This window comes from Pelmatolapia mariae, linkage group LG17 (genome assembly GCF_036321145.2).
Source record: "Pelmatolapia mariae isolate MD_Pm_ZW linkage group LG17, Pm_UMD_F_2, whole genome shotgun sequence".
Lineage (NCBI taxonomy): Eukaryota > Metazoa > Chordata > Actinopteri > Cichliformes > Cichlidae > Pelmatolapia > Pelmatolapia mariae.
In genome coordinates this window covers 21,984,782-22,008,398 of record NC_086242.1, presented here as the reverse complement: position 1 = coordinate 22,008,398, position 23,617 = coordinate 21,984,782, and the positions used below count along the sequence as shown (strand labels likewise).

At 40.7% G+C, this 23,617-nt stretch overlaps 2 protein-coding genes across 5 annotated transcripts in view; both read right to left on the bottom strand.

Moving 5' to 3' along the window:
* Window positions 1-7,907, bottom strand: part of LOC134615642 (NACHT, LRR and PYD domains-containing protein 12-like) — a 32,495-nt gene extending 24,588 nt beyond the window's left edge. The window contains exons 1-2 of one of the 3 annotated variants that reach the window (XM_063460213.1): window positions 7,813-7,907; window positions 3,226-3,333 (exon numbers count right to left, since the gene is read on the bottom strand). In XM_063460213.1, the coding sequence (XP_063316283.1) occupies window positions 3,226-3,299 (74 nt within the window). In that variant the 5' untranslated portion in view covers window positions 3,300-3,333; window positions 7,813-7,907. Of the gene's footprint in view, window positions 1-3,225; window positions 3,334-5,023; window positions 5,211-7,201; window positions 7,711-7,812 lie in introns of those variants that run through there. The other 2 variants (XM_063460212.1, XM_063460211.1) reach the window with 2 other exon arrangements.
* LOC134615641 (NACHT, LRR and PYD domains-containing protein 12-like) lies at window positions 7,819-20,215 on the bottom strand. Of its 2 annotated transcripts, none has more exons than XR_010091312.2 (11): window positions 20,090-20,215; window positions 19,463-19,555; window positions 18,756-18,865; window positions 16,923-17,152; window positions 14,850-16,803; window positions 13,932-14,105; window positions 10,287-10,460; window positions 9,696-9,869; window positions 8,825-8,998; window positions 8,182-8,350; window positions 7,819-7,927 (listed from the first exon to the last, which is right to left on the bottom strand). XR_010091312.2 is itself a non-coding variant. In XM_063460210.2 (11 exons), the coding sequence occupies exons 2-11, from the start codon at window positions 19,478-19,480 to the stop codon at window positions 7,918-7,920; spliced, it is 3,192 nt and encodes a 1,063-aa protein (XP_063316280.1). In that variant the 5' UTR covers window positions 19,481-19,555; window positions 20,090-20,215; the 3' UTR covers window positions 7,819-7,917. The 2 variants fall into 2 exon arrangements, 1 of the variants encoding a protein (XP_063316280.1); XM_063460210.2 differs by having other exon boundaries at window positions 8,182-8,355.
* Window positions 20,216-23,617: the final 3,402 nt, after the last annotated feature.

The window sequence follows — 23,617 nt, the reverse complement described above, 5'->3', positions numbered from 1 at the left end:
TGGTTTCATCTGGATCCAGGGTAAGTTTCTCGACCTTGTCGGTGAAGTCGGTGGAGTTCTTGATGTGGTGTGGGGTGTTCCCCACCAGAGGTGCAAGGATGGTAGCAAGGTGTTTCGCAATGTTATAAGTGGCTGAGTTTATGCTACTGACTATGGGTCTGAGAGGGACACCTTCCTTGTGGATCTTAGGAAGTCCATAAATGCAGGGTATGGCATCCCCTGGATAAAGGCGGTGATATGTGAGGCGGTCGATGATTTTGTCCCTTTCAAGGTCTTGAAGGCAAGCTATAACTTTCTTTTTGTAGCTGCTTGTGGGGTCTCGCTTTAAGGCTTCGTAGGTATTGTTGTCACTGAGGAGAGTAGTGATCTTTGTGTGGTAATCCGTTGTGTTTAGGACTACGGTGCACCTTCCCTTATCCGCTGGTAATATAGTGATGTTGTGGTCTTTGCTCAGGGAAGCGACGGCCTTCTTTTCTTGTAATGTGAGGTTAGACGGAGGGACTTTGGCACTGGAGAGGGTGGCTGAGACTTTCATCCTGATTTGCTCTGCTTCTGTCTGTGATAATTTGTTGATCCGTATGGCAGTTTCTGTGGCTGTGATGAGGTCCACTATGGGCAACTGTTGCGGAGCAATGGCAAAATTGAGTCCTTTGGCTAATACGTTCTTTTCAGGTTCAGTGAGCTTCCGGTCTGAAAAGTTCTTCACCCATTTTTCCTGACTGTCCTCAGGTGTATGTTCTTCTCTGAGTTGTGTAGATTCAGACTGAGGAGTGAGTGTTTTTGAAAGCAAGGTGTGGAATTTCCTGCATTGTCTTTCTTTTCCTTTAGAGTGTTGGGCCCGCTGAGCCTTGTCCACAAACTTGTAAACCTCTTCTAGGATTGGAGAGGGTAGGAGGGTTTCCAGTTCCTGCAGAGTCTGGCTGATCTTGATCTGGAGGGCATCTATAGTGAAATGGACCTGTCTTATCCTTTCACTTAGAAGGTGATTTTGTGCTCTCTGTAGAATCAAGTCTGCTCTGTGTCCCCTGACAGTGGATCCAAGGCACAGGCTCTTAGGAACAACTCTGCTTTGTCTGCATCTCAGGTTGAAACGGAGATGGTTCCTATAATCTGCTAGTTTTCTCTGGCCCCACCCTATCATGTGAATTCCTGACCTCAGGAATTCACATGATAGGGTGGGGCCAGGTTTAACAATGAGCTCACCCGAAACCCTGGCTGATTAGGTCCCACACCCGCTTTCACACCTTGGCTCATGTGATTAGAGGATCACCAGGGGGTCCTTTGTCCCTCTTTGGGGGGATACTCCCACTGGGTTTAAATCTGGGACTCTCGGCCATTTGACCTTAGAACTGAAGAAGCTTCTCGGATGAGAGGTGAAACGTCTTCAAGCAACTTTAAGAAGTCCAGACGCTTTTCTTTCCAAGCTCCTTAGACTACGATGACCTGGATGACTGAGAACCTTCACAGACATATTTGTACTTCATGGTGTTGTTGCTCCCAATATTCTCTTAGACAACCTAGCACTCATCAGGCAATGTCTATGGGCAACTGACTGCACTCAGACCAAAGGGGCTGAATAATTACGCACACCCCACTTTGCAGTTATTTATTTGTAAAAAATGTTTGGAATCATGTATGATTTTCGTTCCACTTCTCACGTGTACACCACTTTGTATTGGTCTTTCACGTGGAATTCCAATAAAATTGATTCATGTTTGTGGCTGTAATGTGACAAAATGTGGAAAAGTTCAAGGGGGCCGAATACTTTTGCAAGCCACTGTATGTCACACTGTGGCCAAAGTGCTTGCTCATAGGGGGTTTCATGATTGTTGGGGCTTTTTTCTCTTTATTTGGTATTATTGTAGGATCTTTACCTTACAATATAAAGCACCTTGAGGCAACTGTTGTGGTGATTTGGTGCTATATAAATAAAATTGATTTGAACTGAATTGACTCCAGCAGATCCCAGGAACAACATTGTGAGATCTTTATCCAGAAGAGCACAGTCCTAGGAACAGCAAGAATACTGCTCAGGACCCTCAAGCCCCCAGGACTCTGGCAGAGGACACAAGCCCACAAGGTGAATGGACTTGATGTATACGATCACAGATTTGATGTACATGCTGTGAAGTCTGTGTCTTCCACTCTCAGCGCAAACTACATCTTATGCTGAAGGTGCAGTTTGAAAGAAATGGGAAACTGTAAGGTGGTGTTAGGGGCTACATAGCTATGCATTATCAGAATATAAACTGTAGGACGACTTTAGGAATCAAGAAGAGGAAATGAATGAAGGCAGAAGGGGATCAGCTCTGACCACTATCCTTTTTTGGAATGATGATGAACAGCTCGACTGATGTGGTCAGGGAGGAGTCTCAATGGACTCATTTGTAGACAACAATGATTTGTACTGACACTCTGCAGCAGGTGGAAGAGAGCCCAGAGAGATGTAGGTATGTTCCAGAGAGAAAGGGAATGAAAGTCAGTAGAAGCAAGACAGAATATGGGCATGAATGGGAGGGAGACAGTTGTAACAGTGAAGATGCAAATAGACTAGAACTAGTGAATGTAAATGAGATTAAATACTTAGAGTCAACCATCCAAAGCAATAGCGTGCACAAGAGAAATAAAGAAGAGAGTGAAGGCAGGGTGGAGTAGGTGGAGACTAGTTTTGTGGGTGATTTGTGTCTCAAGGATAGCAGCAAGACTGAAAGGGAGGGTTTACAAGATTGTAGCAAGACCTTTTATGATGCATGTATGGTTCCGAGACAGAGATGGAAGTAGCAGACCTGAAAATATTAAGATTTTCATTTGGAGTGACCAGAATGGACAAGATTAGAAATGAAACTATCAGAGAGACAGCTCAGATTGAGTGGTTTCGAGACAAAGTTAGAGAGGCAAGGCTGAAAAGGTTTGGACATATGCAGAGAAGGAACAATGGATATCTTAGAAAAGGAGGCAAAGAAGATAGAGCTGCCAGGTAGAAGGAGATTGTATGGTGGTACTTTGCTTCTTCATGACCTGGACAACTTGTTGTAATTGATGGAACTATGGATTCTGCTCTTTATCAGAAAGCATAATTCACAACTTAACCTGACAGTTTGTAAGTGATTCGTAAATTCTTTCCTTTAATGGAACATCTGTGCACTAATAGTTCTACTCCATGTAAACATATTTTCCCCATTGCTAGCTGACCATCAGATTCATTAAGTACAAACAGTCACTCACCTTTTTGTCATGGGTTCAGGTTCAATACCAAAATCTGGATCATGATCTTTGGGCTGCTCACTCTCCATAGACATCCCGGAGTCTCTGTACTTTGTCTCTGCTGCTGACCTGTGGAAAGATAAACACAGAATAAATCCCACATTGTTCTTGGATATGTTCCTGTTGTTTGGCACTGAGATGACTTTCTCTCAGGGTTGGGTTTATGGTGAGGAGGCTCTGAACATGATCATGAGTGATATTTCAATCCTGAATGCGGCTGTGTAGGAAAGGATGTGTTTGAAGAGGACTTTAACTGCTGACAGAACAGAAAACACATCCCCTCCCTCTCTTGTGTGATCTTTCTTCACAGACACACTGTGTCCGTGCATAGCTGAGGTCCTGTGTATTTAACAAATCAACAAATATATTCCTTTCTGGGCAGCAAACAATAAATTTAAACTGTGAGCCTGTAAACGGCTTAGAAAATACACTCAAATTCTGATGTTACCATGTCTTTAAAATCACTGAAGTCATTTTAAAGAAACAGTGACATGAAAAAGTATTTCAGATCATCAAACAAATGATCTGAAATTAAGTGTCTGCCCAGCCGACCCAGTAAGTCCACATGTGTTTTTGTTTTGGTTTCTGCTCCCTCTCTCTACTGTGTTCGCTCAGCTGGGTGGAACTTATTGTGGGTTCTCCCCTTTGGAAAGAGTGGAGCGAGTGAGTGCGTGGAACGAACAGAGTGTGGACCTACAAGTGTGTGTGGAGCATTTTCCCTTCCTGTCCCGTGGATCCCTGGAGCCCCTATTCATTCCCCTCACATTATGTATATAGTTCACTGGGTGTTGTAAATAAAGACTTTTTGCTTCAACTTCAGAATCTGCACTTGAGCCCGTTCCATCAATCCTGACATCATCACTGCATTTCATGGTAATTCTGGTAGACTGGCCACTTCTGGGAAGTGAGATCCAGTTTTGAGATCCCTTCCCAGATGCCCACTCACATCCTGGGCCATCTGACCTCAGGAAATCACATGATAGGGTGGGGCTAGGTTTGACAATGAGTTAAACCCTTGGCTCATGTGATTAGGTAGAGGATCATTAGGGGGTCCATTGTCCCTCCCGGGGGGACACTCCCGCAGGGGTTAAATCTGGGACTCTCCACCATTTGACTCTAGAACTGAAGAAGCTTCTCTGATGATAAGTGAAACATCTTCAAGCAACTTAAAGAAGTCCAGATGCTTTTCTTTCCAAGATCCTTAGACAGCTGTTCCAAGTTTTGTCCATTTATAGATAATGGCTCTCACTGCGATTCATTGGAATCACAAAGCCCTGGAAATAGCTTGGTAGTCCTTTCCAAACTGATAGATGTAAGTGAGCATCATCATGATGTGCTGCTTTTTAAATTTTTTTTAGCCTACTTCAGTTTATCAGCTTCATGGGATTTTTTTCACCTGGATTTCTGAGCACGAATCACGATTTGTTTCCATCGTGGTTCCTTAATAACTGTAAAAACAGGTATTCTGATATGGAATCGTTTGCCTTTAATACACAAGTCAGGCAATCTTCCTTAAAGATTTTCAGCTTTACATGTATATCGATACAAACGGATAGAAAAACGCATGCATGCTTTTATCAGTAAGCTTTATGTTGCTGTTTTTCAGTCCTAAAAAGTTTATCTGTTGAGAAAATAAACTAAATAACAGATGTTAAAACTTCTTACTGAAGATTTCCTGTGTTAGTGGGAAAGAAGCAGTTCAGTGAGGCTGATCTAAAGTTTACCTTCATCTCACTGTTCAGTAGAAACAGGAACTTACTTTGTGGCTTTGGGTCCAGGGTCACTACTTAAGACTGGAGAACGATTTTTGAAGCAGTCCTTCTCCTTAGAACGCCATTTGAATACTGTGGATTATGCTGTCTTCCTCTTCCTTTAAGTAATCTTCAGTTATTCACAGGGTTCTATGTGTCACACCACATAAATGCAATCTTTTCCTGTAACGCAGAGCAGCCCCTGCATCCCATTTACAGGACATCACATGACCACATTGCTGTGTGAGTCACAGATCGGCTTCTTAAAGACACATGAGCACTTTTCTCTGATGGAGTATTAGGGCCACATTAAGAACAAAAAAAGTATTGGGTTTTTTTTTGTTTTTTACATTAAAGTCTATATTTTAAGATTAAACTCAAAATACAATTTATATAAAAAGATCAAAATGTTGAGATTACGGTTGTTATTTTAACACAAACTGCCACAACTCCTTTAACCACTAGAAAATGATCCCTCTCTTTCTAAAACTTTACATCCATGAATGATTGGAAAGCTTTTTTTTAAGTTAAATGTGAAACAGTGACTTTAAAGATGCTATCATCAGAGAAGGCTGATATTAGATCAAATTATAAATGCCCACACTGGGAACAATAAAGCACATTTTAATCACATTATACAATAAGCTTCATAAAGTAAATATCTGCAGTGTCACAGTGAGACAGTTAAGATTATTTATGCACATACAGATATGCTCATGTAGCTACAAATATTCATAGCCAGAGGTTACTCGTGACAGAGAGACGACGATACAGAGCCACATTTTTATATTTTTGTTTATTTTTGTATTGTTTTTATTGTTTAATCGTTTTTTGTACATTAGCCGTCAAGGTTTGGAGTAGTGACTGTTATCATTATTGTGTGCATGGATGTTTCACATATAAAGGGAGACATCTCTAATGATTACCATTACCAATAACCTTTATTGGCATAATATATTGAATATATATTACAAAAACTGACCAACAAAACATTAAGGTACAAAAGAAAATGTATTGACTAAGATATGGGTGGTTGTGTGTTGGTAACAAACAAACAAAACAACAAACGGCAACAGGAAGAGAAAGCAGCTGAAAATCAGCCTAACGAGACTTCAGTGTGACTGGCATGCAGACAAGGGCGTAGATTTGGTTTTGGCATTGGTGGGGACGGATGATTCAACCACCGAACCCTGCCCTGTTTCTTTTTTTTTTTTTCCTTTTTGTCTTTGCTTCTTGATTTTAAAAAAAAAAAAAAAAAAAAAAAAAAAGAGGAGAAATATACTTGCCTACATATGCTATTCTACATGCTTTTAAACCATTTAAAATTACAATTCATAGTTTTATATGTGAATTATATAATGTTAAATTACTATTAAACAAATGACTGACTAAGTATTTTAGGCTTTACTTTACTTCAGCCATATTCCACATAAATCAGGTATCATACAAAAATAAAAAACAAAGCTTCAAATACAGTCATGACAATAAAAGAATATGACTTTAAGGACTTAACAACATTACTTCAGTTACACCAACATCTCTTATACATTAGCACTAAGGGAACACTGAATGACCTGGTGGTTTTTGTCCATAAAACTACTCATCTAAGATGACCACAAAGTAAAAGATCTCTCAGCAAAATTATGCAACATTTTAGGCCCCGATCAAATCGGTGAGCTGGGGTTTCTTATTCTAAACATGAACTACTGTTACAGCAACAGACATGGACTACTGGTGCCCCACACAACAACTCAATGTCCACTATGTGAAGGAGCCAAACACATGCCTTCTCCTCTCGTTAACTGAGATAAACTGCTGGCATATTTGTTTTACATCTATACTGTCCAATCTCTCCTGGTGGACATGGTATACAGCAGCATTGTATAATCTCATTTGAGTCATTGTTGACCTTAGTCACGTTAGACATAATTGTAACAGCCTCTGTAAACTAATATCCTGGCTTGCTCGAGGCTGCCGTTTTCTCTGACAGTTTCAATCAAAATTAGAAATGCTGCTCTGGGAGACTGAGAGAACTAATAGTGCTGCCTGTTGTGCAGTTAGTTTCCAAAACACATTATTCATGGTTAGATACAATTTTAGACTGACGTGGGCCAAAGCCTAGCATAGCCTGTAACGTTATTATGACGGACACATTTTATGAGTGAACTTGACTTTAAGTGACTTACAGGTTTCTTTGAAAAATACTTTCTTATATCCAGGTTCTTCCCTTGTGCTGCCATCCTCCTCTCCTCCTTGTAGGTCCTCGCAGCGCAGGCTTGCTGTTGCTAAAACTAAACAGAGCTCCCTTAAAGGCACAGCCAATCACATTGGCCATATTTGTCACATGATGTAGGACTCCAGTAGAGAACGTAATTTAACTCTTTCTGCACCGCTAGGTGAATGAGACGTTGACAGATCGGTTTTTGTTTTTTCTTTCTTTTTATCGGGTTTTTCGTTTACTCGAAGAGATCAAATTATTGGTGGGGACAATTCAATAATCGCTGGATATTCGTGGGGACATGTCCCTTCCGTCCATGCCAAATCTACGCCCTTGCATGCAGACAACTGAACAACCTTTTATAACACAGATAATATAAGTAACTATAATGCAATTAATTATTTAGTATTACACTATGGTCCATTACTGTGTTAGTGAAAAATGTACTCTGATTACAGAGATTAGTTTTACTGTTGAAGTAGTGACACCCAACACTGGGATCAGGTATCATGATAATTAAAAAAAAAAAAAAAAAAAAAAAAATAGAAAGAAAGAAAGAAAGAAAGAAACAGTGATTACCACAGACTTTACACTAGTTCAAAGTCACTGAAGTACTCTGTGTGCTGCTGTTTCAACATCTCTGGAGATCGGGACACAGATCATCCTTTCTCAAGGCTCCACCCTTTACTTCCAGCTAAGAAGAGAGAACAAAGAACAGAACTGATAAATGGGTGTGTACAGAGGCTCCCCTTCATTAGCTGATGCAGTACATGCAATCACTCCTGTTCAGAGCAGCAGTGGAGCAGCGTAACCAGCTCTTGTGATAACGAGTTGGAGTGAATGTGCTAAATTAGAAGTTCTCACACATGCAAGGATTCAGTGTGAACTCCGTTTCCAGTCCACAGTGGAACAAAATTGAGTCCTGAATGGCTCGACCCCTCTACTAACCTTAGATACTCCAGTCTGCAGTGTGGACTCTTGGCTAGATCCAACAGCAGCTCCACGTCTGAATCCTTGAGTTCATTGTCACTAAGGTGTAGATGCTTCAGATAAGAGGGGTTGGACTTGAGGGCTGAGCCAAGAAGAGCAGAGCTCATCCCAGACAAACTGCACCACCCTAATCTGAATAAAGAATAAGTTATATATAGTTTTATATTTAAAAAATGAATGAAATTGTCCCAAAGAGCTCTATGTCTCAGTGACCTCTCCATTCTAAAAGAACTGCCTCCTGTTATTGAAGATCAATTTCATGTTAGCATTTTACACATCAGTAAACTGTTGCAACAGCATTTAATCTCATACTCATATTCAAAAAGGCTTTCGCTTATGTGTGTTTGTTCCACAGGATTATCAGGCATTTTAATGAATTCAAATCAACAGAACAAAAAACCCAGAAAATGTCTCCTTCATGAAATTCATTTTCTAACTCTGAGGATTTTCTGTAAACAGATTTGACACTTTTGAGAATATGTTATGATTGAACATTTTTTGATTGAGAATAATCAATACATAACTCTGCTTATTTCCCTTCACAACTTACACGGCGTATCTAAGTTTCTACAATACATAAAATTTCAGGTAACGAACTGACCTGAGATGTTCCAGTCTGCAGTCTGGACTTTCCAGAAAACCACACAGTTGCTTCACTCCAGAATGCTTCAGGTTGTTGTTACTCAGCTCCAGATATTTAAGATGAGTGGGGTTGGACTTCAGAACAGAGACCAATGAAGAACAGCTGATCTCTGACAAATCACAGCTCCTCAATCTTTGATCAAGAAAATAAGATGGACAAAATTATAGACACTCTAATCACACGTATTCTGATTTTCATGTGGATTTCAGAGGATTTTTTGTCCATAGATGTGAAACTCTTTTCTATTTTTATTCAATTTTTATTAACTATTTTTTCCCTTTTCTCCCCAGTTCCTTTTCCGTTCTGTCTTTTTTCCCCCCTCCTGCCTGTCAGGTTGGATTTGGCCAAATTGTACATTTAACGTACTATTGTCAAGTGGCACAAATGGAAATGAAGAATGATAAAAGTAACACATGAGGAAGAGGAGCCTATAAAGAATTTACAAAGCACATCTTGGACAAGCAAATATAGTTGGCTCAACATCACATTCAGATCACAATTCTCATTACAAAGGTGCCAGACAGGACACAAGTAAAAAGAAAATTAAATAAATGAAAAACACTTTAATGCTCTAATAGCCTCTACTCTGGCTGAATTAACACAATTATGCAAAAATGGTTGGGCCAGATTTTCTCTACAGATACATAAAATATTCCTTGTAAGTTATAACAAATGTTTGATTGCAGTTATGGCTGCCAATAATTGCAAAACCAGTTATTAGGTTTAGGGGTACTTACCTACTCATATAGGGCCAGGTCGGTTTGGATAGCTTTTCCCTTTTCTGCTCTAAAACATGCAAACAAATATGAAACAAAAAAAATGAACTGACCTCAGAGTTTCCAGTCTACAAAGTGGATTCTCCAAAAAACCACAGAGCTGCTTCACTCCTGAGTCCTGCAGGTTGTTGTCATTCAGGTTCAAATGTTTCAGATAGGAGGGGTTGGACCTCAGCGCTGAGCCCAGAGAGACAAAGCTATTCTCTGACAAACTGCATTCCTCCAAACTTTAAAATAAAAAAAAAAAAAGGACGATTTTTAACCAGCATGCTTGATGAATTCATTCAGTGTTTCAAAATCAATTTCAGAGATGGGCTGAAGAAGAGATGTTTAGAAAATGAATACCAGTCAAAGAATATTCATCAATCAATTAAAAATCATAGTAGTTTTTTTTTTTTTTTTAAATGTGACCAATAGTACAGAATATCACCTGTTGCAGATCAAATTTAGTAGCAGACTGTTTGTTATTTTAAGAATGAGGCTCAGTATTGATCTGTAATAGCAAATGCAATGAACCACAGAATATGAAAGCAGGCTACCATTAGGATACTTGGGATGTACCAGTATAACGCTCGTATCTGTTGTTTAGTGTTTCCAGCACTTATTAACATTATAATCTCAACAACCAAAACATGATGTCTGACCTCAGAGTGTCGAGTCTACAGTGTGGGCTCCTCACAAGGTCAGACAGTTGTTCTGCTCCTGAATCCATCAAGCTGTTGATACTCAGGTCGAGGTTTTTCACATGGAAGCAGTTAGACTTCAGAGCTGAGACAAGTGTAGCACACCTGGTGTCTGACAGTTTGCAGCCATACAATCTACACAAAGAATAGAGCATGTGAATAAAATCATTGATTATACAGATGTGTTTTTAAATGTGGATGTTCACAATACTGTCCTAATCAGTGACCATTTCTGAAATAAAATTGAATGACATTTCCCTTCAACGTTACACCATTATGACAGTGTTACGGTTCTGGGTCTTTGTGACCCAGCATTTAGAGTTTTTGTATTTTTATATTATGGTTTATTTTCTGAGTCCTTGGCTGTACTGTTTTGATTATTGTCATTTCGCTAGGTTTCAATTACAGCTGTCAAGGGTTTAGTTCTTAGGTTTTCTACTGTGCCTTTCTCTCCCATGTTCCAGGTCCCTATGTTCTGTCTCCCCAGTCTGTTAAGTTTACATGTCTAGAGTTCAGTTGGTGTGTTTACTGTTTTACTTTGAAGGTACGTGTCTCATATCATTGTTTCTAGTTTTGCTTCCCTTGTCTTATCCAGTCTAATTACTCCCAGCTGTGCTCTCCTTCTGTGTCTCATTTCCATCGTTATCCCTCAGTGTATTTAAGCCCTGTGTTTCTCTTTGTTAGTGTCGCGTCCTCCCTCATAGCTGTGTGTGAGTCTCCTTTTTCCCCCCCCCATGTATGATTTATTATTAGTTTTCCCAGTTTATTTTTGTATCGTTTGGCCTTGTTTTCAGCAATAAAGCTGTGCTTTTGAGTTCACGTTCCGTCTCGGTGAGTTTTGCATTTGGGTCCTCTCCTGCCTACACACAGCCGTTTTGTGACAGACAGCTACATTCTTCACCCTAAACTATGACAAATTTTGAACACAGCAAAATTGTCCATAAAAATAAGAAACCATAGGACACCTGAATTAAAACCAAAAACAAACAAACACACACACTTACCTCAACTAAGTTGTATATGGAAAAAAAAAAAAAACGCTTTTGTTAGCGTGGGTTCCCAGTAATGTGAGGAAGTAACAATAATAATAATGTTTAAAAAGTCCACATGACAAAGCAGGTTCTGTTTACAATTTAAAAACTGAACTTAAAGAGAAAGGAAAGCTACTTCCAATATCAAGTTATTAAAAACAAAACAATGACAAAAAAATTAGAAGCTCATCAAAAAGAACAAAATCAAATCACTCTCAGACATCTGACAGTCCTCTAACCAGAAAGAAGACTTCAATTGCCACAAACACAGACTACATGCTGAAGAACAAAAGCTATATGGCCCTCAGGTTTTCCTATCTCAGATTACTGCGAGGCAACCTTTTTTTTTTTTTACCTAGAGAACAGAATTGTTGATTTTATCCTCAACTATTGGTTTGGTGTATGGATTGTAAAGGACCCAATGTGAAAGACACTGGAGGCAGAGCATTCTAACTAAAAGTAATCTTCAGTAGCCATATCTAAAAGGAAAACCAGCACTGAAAGTACTGAAAACAGAAATTACTAACACATAAAATATCACACTAGGGCCCTGTTTCAGAAAGCCGGTTTAGTGCAAACTCTGAGTAAGTATACCCTGAGTTAACGAAAACTCTGGGTTTTCGGTTTCACAAAGCGAGTTTAGATTAATTCTGAGTGAGTTACTATGACGACACACTCCGTGAAGCTAACCTGCCCCCTAGCAGGTTTACTTCAACTAACCCTGACCTTCTCCGCCTCTTTGTCGGAAACCTGACTGTAGGAAGTGTCAGACATGGCGTGCCCCTTCCTTGAAGAGCCAGTAGATGTTGAAGCCCAAATTCTCCGCAGAGCTCTCCGCCGGGAGAGAGTGATTAGAGCGCGTCTGGACATTTTATCATTTCCTGATGATTTTCTGTGTGAACGTTACTGTTTTTCAGCACAATCTATAATATATTTGAATAACATCCTCACACATCGCGGACATTCTCTCAGTTCTGTACATATTATTTGTATTGCACTTCGTTTTTTTGCAAACGGGAGCTTTCTGTATAATATTGGTGACGCTGAGCACGTTTCCAAGGCTACCGTCTGTCGGGCAGTCAGGAATGTGACAGTTGCACTGAAACGTCTCCTGTACTCGTTTGTGGTGTTCCCCGGTCATAGACCCACAAGATTTATCAAAGAGGGATTCCACAAAATTGCAGGTATCAGGATGAACAAAACCTAATTCATGATGTGGTGATACTTGAACTACTACTTAAATTTTACATTTATTTTCAGGGTTCCCAGGCGTGATTGGCTGTATAGATGGCACTCACATTCCAATCATTGCTCCTTCAGTAAATGAAGGAGACTATGTGAACAGGAAGTCTTTCCACAGCATTAATGTACAGGTACATAGTTCCCTGTAGCATTTCAAACTAACAAATTATTTCAGTTCAGTTCAGTTCAGTTCATTTTTATTTCAAACATATACATTCACCAACATTTCATAAAATCATTCCATGCAGTTGTTTGAAAAGGAGTAGGCTGAAGTATAGTAATGGAGTATAGTAATTTACCTCTTATGTAGGCACTTGTGTCTTGCGGGGTTATTGACTCAGAGGATGTCCCCACTGTTTTGGCTGAGGGCCAACTGCTCAGCCTCTGTGAGTGGTGCTGGTGGAGGACCCCCACCTGTTTTTCGGCCCTCCGCTTTTTTACTGTTGGCTATAACGGGTCACATTTGAGCATACAGAGTAAGCAAATATGTACTTGTAATGTGCTCAGATAATTTCAATAAGTGCTTACAGAAAGAAAATTAATGTAGCCTCTAACTGCAATTGATTTACATAGGACAAACAGACCAAGCACTATGGCTCATAATACAATTACACCTTACCTGTTTGGACTATATTTTTATATTTCATTTTTACTTGCTGCCAGGAACGTTTGGGGCCTGTTGGGTTGCACCTGCGCTCACATCACATCACAAAATAAAATGTATAACATAAAAAATAAAATGAAATATAATAAAATAACGTGTTAAATGGGTGGAAATCCCTAGATCAATGTTTAAATTAACACTCACGCATTGACTCTGTCGGCTATGTTTTGCCATGCATGCTCCCTTTCTTTTGCAGCTGAGGCTGTGTTACTTTTTTTCCGGAAAATTTGCATGTTATCGGCATATGCTGCCATCAGAATTTCGGCCTCAAGCGCTGTAAAATACATTGACCGCGCCTTCTTTCCCTCCGTCTCCATGGTGACTCGCTTAATCTGTGCTCCACTAATCAGGGCTTTATGTATCCTCGTGCGCGCGCTTAACTTGGGGTTAAAGCAACTCCGCGTTAATTGAACTAATTGTTATCAGCCTTTCTGAAACCGAATATTCCGAGTTGGACAGTTCGGGGTTACTCAACCCTGAGTATCATTTTTAACTCTGAGTTTTCTAAACCGGCTTTCTGAAACAGGGCCTAGGCCACAAATATATCCAATGCATCACCACGGGGAGGGGGGCAGAGACGGGGAACATTACATTCATCACACAGCATAGGTGTCAGTTTATAAAGGACTTGCTTAACACTTCAAACTAAGGCACATTCAGTAAACTGACCTCAGAGTTTCCAGTCTACAATTTGGGCTCTTCAATGCAGCAGACAGCAGATCCACTCCTGAATCCTGCATCACATTCAAGCTCAGGTCCAGCTCTGTCAGATGGGAGTTCTTGGCCTTTAGAGCTGAGGCTATGGTTTCATAGTGAGTCAGTGACAGTTGACATCCAGAAAGTCTACAATGACAGATACATTTTTAAAATTTGTTATAAAGATAGCACGTTTTTCATACATTTCATGTGGAAATGGGGTGCTCACACACAAATCTGTGGTTATCTTATATTATTTGCCCACTAGATGTCCTCATCAGTTCACTCCCTTGTCCTTTGGCCTAAAGGCCCTAAATGCAGATATGATAATCATGTAGATTTGAATTAGCTGTGAAAAAGTGATGCAATGGTGGCCTTCTGATGCTAAGTCACCCAAAATGACCTTGCACCTAAAAACTTAGTCAATAACACTCGATAGTTAAAGGCAAAGACAAAACAAACAACCAAAACAATGAAGAACCACAGTCACATTTTTTTTATTACTGCATCCATCCACTTATGCTTATATGCTGAGCCCATCCAGAATGGCCGAAAACCTCACACTATCTAAGGGAGAGGCCAGGTCTAACAGTATTCTTTCTCAAATAATGGATTAGGCAAAATAAATGTAAATAATAGCAATAATTTCAGTAACAAGGACAACCTTTAGCCTTATATCATTGTACATTATATGCACTACCCTCATTCTTTTATCACTACAAAAGATAAAAATAAAAAACACACACACACACACACACACACACACACACACACACACACACACACACACACACACACACACAGAAAGAGAAAAATAATCAACCACAAAAAAACAAAAACAAAACAGCTTAATTAAAACTGATTTAAGATGTTAATCACTCCTTGTCTCACCGAGCCTTTCTGCAGTTCCTCACAGCTGGAATCAATTTCCATTTTCCCACCAATGTTGTGTTAAACTTCCACAGATCCAACTCATCCAGAACCTCTTCAAATGTTTGCAGCATTAAGACCAGAAAAGTGCACTGGGACTCCGAGAGGGTTCTCCCTAATCTGTTCTTTGACCTCAGGAACTCTTGGATTTCCTGATGCAATGTGCGGTCATTCATCTCCAACAGACAGTAGAAGATGTTGATGCTTCTGTCCGGAGACATGTTGTAAATGTTCATTGTCGTCACATTGTTGATGACTCGCTGGGTGATTGATAATGCTCTGGGTCTTTCCTCTGTTTGACCCCACAGGCCTCTGAAGTTTCTATAGCTGTTTAGTGTCATTGTTTGAATTGAAGTCTTTGAATTGAAAAGGTCTAAGAGTCTGTCATTTATTTGCGGATTTGTTTTTGTCTGACCAAGCAGATCTCCTAATAGTCTTTGGTTGGACTCCAGAGAGAGACCATGAAGGAAGCGAACAAACAGGTCCAGGTGGCCGTTTTTACTTTCGAGGGATTTCTGCATGACTCTCCACAAAAATTTATCCAGAAAGGATATATCTGTGGATGATGATGAATAAGATACTAAAGATTCAGGATAAATACAAAGACCATTTCTCAGGAACTTCTGAAGCACTTCTGTCTTCTGGTTGGTGTAACAGTGAAACATGTAGACTGCAGCAAGAAACTCCTGAAAGCTCAGATGAACAAAGAAGTAGACTGGTTTCTGAAAGATACCACATTCTCTTTTGAAGACATTTGTACAAACTCTTGAGTACAAAGAGACCCCTGCACCATTGATACCATGTTGCTCCATGTCTTCTCGGTAAAACACAATGTTTCCTTTCTCTAGATGTTCAAATGCCAGGCTTCCCAGCTTCAGAATATCTTGCTTATCAGTCTCCATCAGTTTCTGTGGACGCGTTTTATGTCCCTCATGGTACTCATACTTTTTTGGTTGAATTAGTAGAAAATGTAAGTACATGTCAGTCAGGGTCTTGGGCAGCTCTTCTCTCTCCTCTGTAGTCAACATGTGCTCCAGAACTGTAGCAGTGATCCAGCAGAAAATTGGGATTCTACACATGATGTGGACACTGCGGAATGTCTTCATGTGGGAGATGATTCTGCTGGACAGCTCTTCATCACTGAATCTCCTCCTGAAGTACTCCTCCTTCTGGGCGTCAGTGAAGCCTCGTACTTCTGTTACCCTGTCAACACATGTAGGAGGGATCTGATTGGCTGCTGCGGGTCGAGAAGTTATCCAGATGAGAGCCGAGGGAAGCAGAGTCCCCTTGATGAGATTTGTCAGCAGCTTGCTAACTGATGACTTCTGTGTGACATCAGACACAAGCTTCCCTTTAGTGAAATTCAGTGAAAGTCTGCTTTCATCCAGGCCGTCAAAGATGAACAAAAGTTTGCAGACAGCGAGTTGCTCTGCTGTGACCTTTCGTAATATTGGATGAAAAACATCAAGCAGTTCCAGAAGACTGTACCGGTCATCTCTGATCATGTTCAGCTCCCGGAATGAAAGCAAGACCATCACATCGATGTCTTGGTTTTCCAAACCTTCTGCCCAGTCCAGAGTGAACTTCTGTACTGAGAATGTTTTTCCAACTCCAGCAACACCAGTCGTCAGAACCACTCTGATGGGTTTCTGTTGTTTAGGTAAGGCTTCAAAAATGTCTTGGCACCTGATTTGAGTGTCATGCATGGGTTTCTCCTTGGAAGCCATTTCTAGCTGCCTCACCTCGTGCTGGGTATGAACCGTTTTACTTTGTCTCTCTGTGATATGGAACTTTGCATAGATTCCCTGATAGACAGTTCCACTGCCCGTTTCATCAGCTCTTTCCGTCACATGTTTATATTTCTTCCTGAGATCGATCTTATGTTCATCTAAAACCTCCTGAAGGCCAGCATTTTCTGAAAGATAAGAAAAACAATCAAAAACAAAGAATTTAATATTGATTTAATATCTGAACAAAACACCAAAAAATTGTTTTCATAAATAAGCCCTTCAGCAGACAGATATTCAGTCTTACTTTGTATACAGCTGCTCCAACTTGCTGTCTGTAGTCCATTACTGGTTCTGGAAGTTTTCTCACACTGAGGACAGGAATCCCCAGATGAAGCAGACTGGTCCCAGTATGGGCAGATGCACTGTCTGCAGAACCAATGTCCACATCTAGTACAGACTGGATCCTTCAGCATGTCATGACAGAAAGCACAGCAGGATAGCTGCTTGTCCTGATAAACATGACATCTCTTTTGGCTGTAGACATGAAGAAAAATTATAGTCAATTTCCTTGTTTGTGTGCACTAACTAGTCAAATAAAGATTATTCTGATTCTGACCAGTACAAAAGACAGTAAAGTCAGAGCCTTCATCGGAATTAATGTAGATATGGCAAACAACCCTAAACACCAACTTCAAGCCAATTGCAGAAGTTATCACCGTTTACAAAGATATGCTCTATCCCCACTGCTGTTCTGGATAGTCCTGCCAGATCATTAACAAGGTTATGGATGCCAACTATGGAATGGACTAAACATGAGCCACCACCTCTACATGGATGACATCAAGCTGTATGCCAGGAGTGAATGAGACATCGATTTATTGATCCCCACCACTAGGAGCAACAATAGCAGTAGTAATAAGTAATAAGGAGAAGGAAGTTAGTCAGAACTGAGAGGATTGTACTACAAGAAGTATTACATTGCAGAAAATGAGGATAGTTATAAGTACCTTGGAATCCCACAGGCTATACCTTTGAAGAGTAAGGCAAGTCCTGAGACGTTAGCTTAATGGGAAGAATAATGGACAGCTACACCCTCCTGGTTATCAGATGCCCTGCTTGGACAATAAGCTGGCCAAAGAAGAAAATAGAAACCACTGACAATAAGACTAGAAAGCCCCTTACCATGCATGAAGGGTTACGTGCAAAATCCAGCACCCTGAGACTATACACTAAGTGGAAAGGAGGCCAAAGACTAGTGAGTGTCAGAACTACTATCCAGGATGAAACGAGAAAGAGCCATGAGTACATCAGAAAGATGGCCACAAATGATCACGTATTTTGTGAATACCTCAGGTAGCACAAACCTGTAAAATAAGAGGAGCAAGGAAAGAAACTATCATAGAAGGACAGTCGACTGCACAGCAAACACCAGCAGATAGAAGAAGTGGCTCATGGCTGGATTGAAAGATGGCACAGAAGCAGTAATTGTGGCAGCACAGGAACAAGCTCTGGGCCTGAGATCTGGGCCAAAACCCCAAGTGCAGGCTGTATAGAGATGCCCTTGAGATAATCCAGCACATAACAGCTGAGTGCAAGATGCTAGCAGGCAGGGCATACATACAGAGTTATACAGGAACATCTGTGCAGAGTATGTGCTGGTCCCAAGGTTAAGATGGTGTTCGCCCCCAGTGACTAAGATCCTGTGAGACTTCCAGACACAGAAAAGCAATCTGGTGACGGCAATCAACCGCACATAGGTGGACAAGCAGAGAAAGAAGCCTGTAGTGATAGATGTAGCTATACCGAGTGATAGCAACATCAAGAAGATGGAGAATGAGAAGCTTGAGAAACAGCAAAGACTGAGAGATGAGCTAAAGAAGATGTGAAAGGTGAAGGCACCAGAGGTCCTCATAACTGGAACACTCAGGGCAGTAAACCCCAAACTTGGATGGGGAGTATTAATATAGCCTATAAACAAAAGTGAGAAGATCCCAGTTGCAACCACTGTTGTACCAGTTCTGACTATTCTAATTCATAATTTAAACTGATCTGTGCACAATAGCTCTCCTTAATGAAAACATTGTTCTTTCCGTTGTGAGCTGACCATCAGGTCCATGAAGAACAAAAAGTCTCTAACCTTGTGTTTGAAGGTTCAGGTTCAGTACTCAAATATGGATTAGGATCTTTGGGCTGCTCACTCTCCATAGACATCCTGGAGACTCTGCTCTCTGTCTCTGTTGCTGACCTCTGGAAACAGGAACATAGAATAAATCCCACATTGTTCTTGTATATGTTCCTGTTGCTTGGACACTGAGATGACTATCATGGTCGGGTTCATGAGGCTGAGGCTCTGAACATGATCAAGTGTGGTATTTAAATCCTAAGTTCTGATTATGGCTATGCAGGAACTTGTGTTTTGAAGATGGGCAGTCAAAATGAAGTGCTGGCAGAACAGAAGGCACAGCTCTCTTGTGCGATCTTTCTGCACACACACAAGCTGCTGTGTTTGAAAAAAACAGCTGTCTGTTTTATTTTAGTATACAACAAGTGATATTCTTTACTGTGCAAATACTACATTTAAACTCTGAGGCTGTAAAGTGTTTAGACAATACTAAAATCTCTATCACACCAATTCTGATGTTATCATGCCTTTTGAAGAACGAATAATGATAAATTCTGCTCTTTATCAGTTACGGCAAGTTGTCCAGTTCCTGAAGCAGCAAAGCCTCCCCAGACCGTCAGACTACCACAACCATGTGTGAATCTTTTAATAACTGTTAACAGTTTTAGTGACGCTGATCTAACAAACACAGCAGCATTCTTTCTTCCTTGTACATGACTTACCTTCATGTCACTTTTCATTGGAAGCAGGACCTTACACTGCTGAAGAGTGGATGGTTTTTGTAACAGTCATTCTTCTTAGACAATCTTCCTGTTCTGTTGAGTATGGCATATAGTCAGAACTTACTGAGCAGTTTCCTGTAAAGCAGCTCTTCTTTCCTCCCTCACATCACATGACTACATTGTTGTGTGCAAGTCATAGTTGAGCTTCTTAAAGCGATATGATCACCTCTCTTTTTTTTAAATAGCACGCATATGAACACAAGTAGTAAAGTTTTTATTATTAACTTGGTAAACTCAGCTTGCTTGTCATTGTTACACCCCACTTAGAAACGAAGTAGTACTGGGGTGGAGGGTAACACAAAGTGTAATGAAAACCATTTACGACCGCAAAGTCGATGTGATTAAAACACGGTTTATTTCACAGAACTAATTAGGCCCAAAAATAAACACAGGGAAGCTCTACGCGTCAGGGTCTTCAAGGCCAAAACAACAAACAAAACACCTCCTTTCTAACTAAAAGACAAACCAAGATCTGTCTATCAGAAAACAAAATACAATGGCTGTGCTCCCTGTCTAGCCACAAAACAGGAGAAAACAGTCAAAACAAAAATGGCAGAGAACCCCTACCTGCTTCCAGTGTGGTTCACAATTATCTCAGTAAAGGCATACCTTTACTCAGAAAAAGAAAAGCCAAAGTTACGCCAAGTTTCATAAATTCACACACACAGCTACAGCCCGCTGCCCAAACCACTGCAGCTCACAGCTCAGGCAAAAAGGGGAGGGAGAAGAAGAAGGGGCATGGCGGTTAGAGACGCAGTCTTTATGCCATGGCTGATGAGCTGCAACACATGTCAGCTGCGGCTCATGAGGCAGAGCTGGAATACAGCAGAGGGAGAAACGAGAAAAAGCTCTCTCACATAGGGAGAGCCACCAGAGGTCAGTGACCACAACACCCCCACACAAAATTTTACATAAAGTAAAACAGACATTCTTTTAACACATACCACCATGTTCATCAGGGAGCTCAACACTGCGCCCTGAAAGTGCATCAGCTATAACATTGTCCACACCTCTCTTATGTCTGAAGTATTCTTGAGCAAGCAAAGCCCACCTTATCAATCTCTGGCTGTGGTTGTACATGCGCTTCAGGAATATCAAAGGGTTATGCTCGGTATATACCATAACAGGTGTTGTGGTTGACCCTACGTAAACGTCAAAATGCTGCAAAGTAAGCAACATGGCTAGCGTTTCATTCTCAATGGTGGAGTAGTTAAGTTGGTGAGGCTTGAACCCAGTAGGAAACTGGGTGACTGATGCCATCAACTCCATCCTGTAGCTGTACTGCCCCAGTGCCAGTAGTGCTTGCGTCCACTTCCAGCCTGAATGCCCTGCTGAAGTCAGGAGCGGCCAGTACAGGGGCACTGGAGAGGAGAGACTTGGCACAGTCAAATGCATGTTGACACTCGGCAATCCAGATGAAGGGTTCCTTTGGACTGCACAAATGAGTTAGAGGACAAACCTGCGTTTCTATCTGCTGTGCCATCTTTTGCTGTTTGTTTGTTTCCTCTCCCTATGTATGAAGGGTGAAGTTAACAGTGGTCCCAGTGGTAATCGGAGCACTCGGTACAGTGACCCCCAAGCTAGGCGACTGGCCAGGAACATCCCAGGGGCATTGACAACATTACACATTATACTCCAGACAGACAACAAAGAAAAATGTTGATGCTGAATATGACATGAAAACATGTTACTATAAAAGATGTTCACATTGTTAAAACATGACAAATTGACATCCTAAAAAAATAATAAAATAATGCACGGCGAATTGTGCCATGCAATTTGATTGATGAACATTGATTGAAAATTCATCACAGTTAAAAATCTAAAATAACAAAATCATAAATCATCAGCAATTTTCTTCTTCTTATCTAAAGTCGTGGAGGCAGCAGGGAAGCTCAGACCTCCCTCTCACCACCTCCTCCAGCTTTAATCACACTGCATCCTGTCCAGAAATATGGCATAGAAGCAGTATTCTCAGAAAACTCTTTTGTCTGATCATTTCCTAATAACATTTACATTTACACAGCAGTGGGGAATATATTTAATAACAGTTGATGTTAAGTGCTGCAACTAAGTTTAGGGATATAATTCATTTGCTGTTATCCTCTTCTGTGGCTGGCAAAAAGTCAAAGCCCTGAGTCAACCATTCCTTTAGCGTTAACTAGTAATGACTTCATGAACTTCTGCACAAATAAAATTTTAACCATTAGAAAAAAATGACTCATAATCATCTCACAGATGTAACATTATCTACGGCTACTTTGAATAAGTATCAATGGTACTGAGTCTTTTTCTCCAATTGATCTTTCTGAGTTAACGTCAGTAATTACTTCCTCCAAACCATCAACGTGTCTTTTAGACCGCATTCCTACAAGACTGCTCAAAGAAGTCCTGCCATAATTAATGCTTCAAACTTAAAAATGATCATGTACCACAGGCCTTCAAGCTGGCAGTAGTTAAATAGTTACTTAAAAAGCCATCTCTTGACCCAGCTGTCTCCAACCTGCATTTCATCTCAAAAGTTCTTTAAAGGTTAGGCTACGTTCACACTGCAGGTCTTAATGCTCAATTCCGATTTTTTGATCAAATCCGATTTTTTTGTCTGCTTGTTCACACTACACATAAAATGCGACATCAAACGCGCTCTAGTGTGAACGCTCAAAGCGGCCCGCATGTGCAAAAGAAGATGTCACACACAACTCGCTCTGTTTAGACCCAGAGCAAACAATATTGTTTGACTGATGGCCCTTAATATAAAGACTTCGGACTTTATGTTTCCAAATTTTTGCTTTAAGTTATTTTGTTATTTACATAATAATGTAGATGATCCTTTTTGCTGTTTTAGAGGAGCGGTGCTTCAAAGGATAGTTGCAGATTTCTGTCAGAATCTGCAGAAAATACAGTAAAAATAAAATGTCCACATTTCTCCAACGTGGTCTTCCCAACAGTTTCACCGGATGGCAAGAAATCGTTCGCGATGTCCTATCGGGCGCTTCTCCGGCGCCGATAATTGGCGTCTGTCTTGTGTCAGTGACGTAAAAGACGGATTTAATGCGACTTGACCGTTCACACCGCAGTCGCTTTCTAAAACATCGGATACGTATCGGATTCAGGACCACATACGAAAGTGACCCAGATCGGATTTGAAAATATCGGATTTGTGCCGTTCACACTGTCATACCAAGATCGGATACGGGTCGCATAGGGGCAAAAAAATCGGATTTGATGCGCTTTCGCCTGCAGTGTGAACGTAGCCTTAGTTGTCAAACAGCTAACAGATCATCTGCAGAGGAATGGCTATTTGAACAGTTTCAGTCAGGTTTCAGAGCTCATCACAGCACAGAAACAGCTTTAGTGAAGGTTAAAAATGATCATCTTATGGCCTCTGACAGTGGACTCATCTATTCAGTATTCAGTGTTGGGAAGGTTACTTTTAAAATGTATTCCATTACAGAATACTGAATACATGCCCCAAAATGTATTCTGTAACGTATTCCGTTACGTTACTCAATGAGAGTAACGTATTCTGAATACTTTGGATTACTTAATATATTATCATGCTGTTTACAACTACGTGAATGTACTATTGCTGTGATTTATTACTGTTACTGAAGGTCCGCGGCTCCGAACCGTAGTAAAGGGACCTCTGGCTAATACGTCGGTTTCCGTGTTGGGCTGGTAGCCGAAAAATAGCTTTACTTTGTTGTCTGGGTCAACTTTGCTTGCCAGAGACAGAGAGAGGCGTTGAAAGGCTGCTCCAACGGAACTTATTGTTTCGGAGGAAAACACGAATACAGCGTACAGTCGAGTCTTAATAGCTTACTTACAGCTGGGCTCGTCAGGCACTCTTCTTGGCTGCTGTGGTTATTATTATATTTACATGCTTCCAGCTCCCGTTTTTGCTCCGTAACAGCTCGGACTTTTCCTTTCTCTCCCTCCCTCGCTCACAGACACATAACGTGTATGGCAGTCCATTCTCGCTGCAGCACGGACTACACTGCCCATGAGGCTACATTCTTTAGGGCCATGCCTGTAGCATTCTGCCTTTTAGCTTAGCACAACAACAACAACAACAAACTAGAAAGCGAAAATTTC

What these genes read in the sequence shown, in the direction of transcription:
- LOC134615641 (XM_063460210.2), bottom strand. An exon ending in TGTAGACTGGAAACTCTGAG is followed by an intron (nt 10,461 to 13,931) that starts GTCAGTTTACTG and finishes TTCTTTGTGTAG; the next exon opens with ATTGTATGGCTGCAAACTGT. An exon ending in TGCAGACTGGAACATCTCAG is followed by an intron (nt 8,356 to 8,824) that starts GTCAGTTCGTTA and finishes TTCTTTATTCAG; the next exon opens with ATTAGGGTGGTGCAGTTTGT.